General features: G+C 63.2%; 1 protein-coding gene across 3 annotated transcripts in view; it reads left to right on the top strand.

Annotated features, from left to right (window-relative positions):
* Positions 1 to 4971, top strand: part of maco1b (macoilin 1b) — a 96573-nt gene extending 91602 nt beyond the window's left edge. For all 3 annotated transcript variants that reach the window (XM_078237939.1, XM_078237937.1, XM_078237938.1), the window contains one exon: positions 3288 to 4971. In XM_078237939.1, coding sequence (XP_078094065.1) covers positions 3288 to 3490 — 203 coding nt within the window. In that variant the 3' untranslated portion in view covers positions 3491 to 4971. The remainder of the gene's footprint in view (positions 1 to 3287) is intronic.
* Positions 4972 to 5485: the final 514 nt, after the last annotated feature.

Here is a 5485-nt window from a genome sequence, read left to right on the forward strand (position 1 = left end):
CCCCACCCATCGCAACACTCCCTCCCCCCCCATCCCACCCCTCCCCCCCCCATCCCACTCACCCCCCCCCTCAATCCCACTCCACCCCCCCCCAACCCCACTCCTCCCCACCCCCCCCAATCCCACTCCTCCCCCCCCCCAATCCCACTCCTCCACCCTCCCCCCATCCCACTCCTCCCGCCACATCCCCTTCCTCACCCGCCCCATCCCCCTTCCGCCCGCCCCATCCCCCTTCCCCGCCCCATCCCCCTTCCCCCCGCCCCATCCCCCTTCCGCCCGCCCCATCCCCCTCCGCCCGCCCCATCCCCCTTCCGCCCGCCCCATCCCCCTTCCGCCCGCCCCATCCCCCTTCCGCCCGCCCCATCCCCCTTCCGCCCGCCCCATCCCCCTTCCGCCCGCCCCATCCCCCTTCCGCCCGCCCCATCCCCCTTCCGCCCGCCCCATCCCCCTTCCGCCCGCCCCATCCCCCTTCCGCCCGCCCCATCCCCCTTCCGCCCGCCCCATCCCCCTTCCGCCCGCCCCATCCCCCTTCCGCCCGCCCCATCCCCCTTCCGCCCGCCCCATCCCCCTTCCGCCCGCCCCATCCCCCTTCCGCCCGCCCCATCCCCCTTCCGCCCGCCCCATCCCCCTTCCGCCCGCCCCATCCCCCTTCCGCCCGCCCCATCCCCCTTCCGCCCGCCCCATCCCCTTCCGCCCGCCCCATCCCCCTTCCGCCCGCCCCATCCCCCTTCCGCCCGCCCCATCCCCCTTCCGCCCGCCCCATCCCCCTTCCGCCCGCCCCATCCCCCTTCCGCCCGCCCCATCCCCCTTCCGCCCGCCCCATCCCCCTTCCGCCCGCCCCATCCCCCTTCCGCCCGCCCCATCCCCCTTCCGCCCGCCCCATCCCCCTTCCGCCCGCCCCATCCCCCTTCCGCCCGCCCCATCCCCCTTCCGCCCGCCCCATCCCCCTTCCGCCCGCCCCATCCCCCTTCCGCCCGCCCCATCCCCCTTCCGCCCGCCCCATCCCCCTTCCGCCCGCCCCATCCCCCTTCCGCCCGCCCCATCCCCCTTCCGCCCGCCCCATCCCCCTTCCGCCCGCCCCATCCCCCTTCCGCCCGCCCCATCCCCCTTCCGCCCGCCCCATCCCCCTTCCGCCCCGCCCCATCCCCCTTCCGCCCGCCCATCCCCCTTCCGCCCGCCCCATCCCCCTTCCGCCCGCCCCATCCCCCTTCCGCCCGCCCCATCCCCCTTCCGCCCGCCCCATCCCCCTTCCGCCCGCCCATCCCCCTTCCGCCCGCCCATCCCCCTTCCGCCCGCCCCATCCCCCTTCCGCCCGCCCCATCCCCCTTCCGCCCGCCCCATCCCCCTTCCGCCCGCCCCATCCCCCTTCCGCCCGCCCCATCCCCCTTCCGCCCGCCCCATCCCCCTTCCGCCCGCCCCCTCCCCCTTCCGCCCGCCCCCTCCCCCTTCCGCCCGCCCCCTCCCCCTTCCGCCCGCCCCCTCCCCCTTCCGCCCGCCCCCTCCCCCTTCCGCCCGCCCCCTCCCCCTTCCGCCCGCCCCCTCCCCCTTCCGCCCGCCCCCTCCCCCTTCCGCCCGCCCCCTCCCCCTTCCGCCCGCCCCCTCCCCCTTCCGCCCGCCCCCTCCCCCTTCCGCCCGCCCCCTCCCCCTTCCGCCCGCCCCCTCCCCCTTCCGCCCGCCCCCTCCCCCTTCCGCCCGCCCCCTCCCCCTTCCGCCCGCCCCCTCCCCCTTCCGCCCGCCCCCTCCCCCTTCCGCCCGCCCCCTCCCCCTTCCGCCCGCCCCCTCCCCCTTCCGCCCGCCCCCTCCCCCTTCCGCCCGCCCCCTCCCCCTTCCGCCCGCCCCCTCCCCCTTCCGCCCGCCCCCTCCCCCTTCCGCCCGCCCCCTCCCCCTTCCGCCCGCCCCCTCCCCCTTCCGCCCGCCCCCTCCCCCTTCCGCCCGCCCCCTCCCCCTTCCGCCCGCCCCCTCCCCCTTCCGCCCGCCCCCTCCCCCTTCCGCCCGCCCCCTCCCCCTTCCGCCCGCCCCCTCCCCCTTCCGCCCGCCCCCTCCCCCTCCGCCCGCCCCCTCCCCCGCCCGCCCGCCCCCTCCCCGCCCGCCCGCCCCCTCCCCCGCCCGCCCGCCCCCTCCCCCGCCCGCCCGCCCCCTCCCCCGCCCGCCCGCCCCCTCCCCCGCCCGCCCGCCCCCTCCCCCGCCCGCCCGCCCCCTCCCCGCCCGCCCGCCCCCTCCCCCGCCCGCCCGCCCCCTCCCCCGCCCGCCCGCCCCCTCCCCCGCCCGCCCGCCCCCTCCCCCGCCCGCCCGCCCCCTCCCCCGCCCGCCCGCCCCCTCCCCCGCCCGCCCGCCCCCTCCCCCGCCCGCCCGCCCCCTCCCCCGCCCGCCCGCCCCCTCCCCCGCCCGCCCGCCCCCTCCCCCGCCCGCCCGCCCCCTCCCCCGCCCGCCCGCCCCCTCCCCCGCCCGCCCGCCCCCTCCCCCGCCCGCCCGCCCGCCCCCTCCCCCGCCCGCCCCCTCCCCCGCCCGCCCTCCCCCGCCCGCCCGCCCCTCCCCCGCCCGCCCGCCCCCTCCCCCGCCCGCCCGCCCCCTCCCCCGCCCGCCCGCCCCCTCCCCCGCCCGCCCGCCCCCTCCCCCGCCCGCCCGCCCCCTCCCCCCGCCCGCCGCCCCTCCCCCGCCCGCCCGCCCCCTCCCCCGCCCGCCCGCCCCCTCCCCCGCCCGCCCGCCCCCTCCCCCGCCCGCCCGCCCCCTCCCCCGCCCGCCCGCCCCCTCCCCCGCCCGCCCGCCCCCTCCCCCGCCCGCCCGCCCCCTCCCCCGCCCGCCCGCCCCCTCCCCGCCCCCTCCCCCGCCCCCGCCCGCCCCCCTCCCCCGCCCCGCCCGCCCGCCCCCTCCTACAGTGCAGAAGGAGGCCATTTGGCCCATCGAGTCTGCACCAGCCACAATCCCACCCAGGCCCTATCCCCATAACCCCATGCATTTACCCTAGCTAGTCCCCTTAACACTAAGGGGCAATTTAGCACGGCCAATCCACCTAACCCACACATCTTTGGAGTGTGGGAGGAAACCGGAGCAACCAGAAGAAACCCACGCAGACACTGGGAGAACGTGCAAACTCCACACACAGACACCCAAGTCTGGATTTGAACCCAGGTCCCTGGTGCTGTGAGACAGCAGTGCCAGCCACTGTGCCGCCTGTTTTGTTAACTTGTTTGCTAGGAATTCACAAACTGCAGTTCATCTAATTGAACTTTGGTTCTTTGGAGGTTTGGATATTTTCTGATCAATTGTCTATGTGTTATCTTTTCCAGGGCAAATTATTCAGAAGGATCAGGAAATCAAGGAATTGAAACAGAAAATTGCTGAGGTTATGGCTGTAATGCCCAGCATTGCGTACACAGCAGCAACCAGCACTCTGAGCCCTGTGACACCGCATTATTCCTCCAAATTTGTGGAAACGAGCCCTTCAGGACTTGATCCTAATGCCTCAGTTTATCAGCCAATGAAGAAGTGACTACGCGCCTCTTTCTCCTGCCCTTCCTTCTCCCCCATCCTTTCCCAGACTTTATCGATGTGGTGACATCATGCAAGAGTTTTCTGCAGTCAAGATGACAATGTAACGTGTGACTGTACGTACTAGTTGTAGTCAAAAAAAAAAAAAAAAATACAAAAAATGACATCATGGTGTCGACTAGAACTGCCCAATGGCTTCTTTTTTTCCTGTAAATTTTTAGAAAACCTCCCAGAACTTTGCAGTTTTTTTTTGGAAAGTCTGGTCAGTGCATTGTGACTTTTCCTTGGTTCTTTCTTCTGCCTTTTATTTTTTTGTTTGGTTTCCTCTTGGAGAATTTTTTTTTAAAAAAGTGATCTGCGAACCCACACTCGTGCAAAAATGACAGGGTTGGAAACACGGCAATAAATTTTAGATTGATTTTTTTGAATCATTGTTGCTGACTAGCTCTTTCACTGTTGGCCCATTTAATCTGTTGAATACCATAACCACCTGTTCTACCACAAGTGTAGGAGTTCAGAGAGTTGAATAAATTTGCTCAACAAGTTTGTGTGTATCAGTCACTGAATTGAACTATTTTACTGTACTTGCCTCAGCCCCTGCAACTTTCAGAACCAACATACATTTCTAGCTCTAAGCCAAAGTGGTGCTGTTAAGTATTGTAACAAATCATATACCTTTTTAACAGTGACTCTGTCACTACGTGCCTGAAATTGAGCAGTGTTTCAGTTCCACATTAACCACGTTGAGAAATTGAAATCGGGAGGGGGCATTCTCAGTTCATGTATTTTGAATATATACAGTACCAGTTAGGCATGGAAATAGAAAACTAAATCTGCTCTGTCTACTAATTTAGTTGGTGATTTGGAACTAGTTGTATTCCAACTTGTAATTTCTATCTTCAATTAGAGGGTATCCAAAATGGCGGCTAAAAATGACCAGAGAGAGTGAGAGATGAAAGCCTTTTCTCATAAAGTACTGAGGAGTATCATTGCTCCCTCCTTGTTTATAAAGGACTTGAATTTAAAATTAATATATTTTACACCACACATGTCACTTAAACACTCAACAAGTTATTGGCAACTCAATTTATCCGTGTGAGAAGGATGCGATGCAACTCTCACATCTGCAATACTAATAAGTTATGGCTTCTCTCCATCCTCCGCTCTTGGCCACCCAAATGCACGTTCTTCTGTGGGATTGTGTTTGTAGTTGATGACTTGCCAGTCAGTATGCTAAGGAGACAAATACTAATACCGTTACTGTAAGAAAAACTCATTACTATTCATGGACAAATCGAGGGTGAGATGTTCAATAGCAAAGTAGAACTAACCAGTAGTTGAAAGTGGCGAAGCTGGAAAATGAGTGAAATGGATTGAGTGTTCGGGCTGGGTGTTTTGACTGTTTTGTTATGATGCACAGCTCGCTACTGTGGATGTATCTTTTTCCAAAAAGGACTTGGGTAAAATGGTTTATAAATACATTTATATGAGTTTCCAGAGGTCATTACTTCATTCATTTTAGATGGACAACTTGAAAGGCTAATTGATCATTTCACACAATTGGTTAGCCAAGATTTCCCACGCAATTCTATACAAGAAACGTACAATTTTGTTTAGACTTCAGAGATACAATGCTATGGTATGCCAGGCACGTTGTGCTTTATAAAACCTGCATCAAATCTTGGGCACTTGTGGTTATTGGCATTGTCAAAAGGGAATGGATCATCTGGTTGTTTTCCAGTAACATTTTATAGAAAAGGAAACCCAATGTAATCTCAAAGGTGCCATTTTATTCTTTGGTTTAAATCTGAGAGTAACTGATTAGTTAAATTACCACTAAATTGCTTTATAACGTTGCTGTTTCTGAAATCCTGAGTATTTCTATTATACCATGAAAATGCTACTGTGTTATCTCTCAATTAACAACAAAGTTCAGTTTTAATGAAAATCTTTCAAGTATCCTAGAAGTTCCATTGATTACCATCTAAGGCAAAAC

This window comes from Mustelus asterias, chromosome 21 (assembly GCF_964213995.1).
Source record: "Mustelus asterias chromosome 21, sMusAst1.hap1.1, whole genome shotgun sequence".
NCBI lineage: Eukaryota > Metazoa > Chordata > Chondrichthyes > Carcharhiniformes > Triakidae > Mustelus > Mustelus asterias.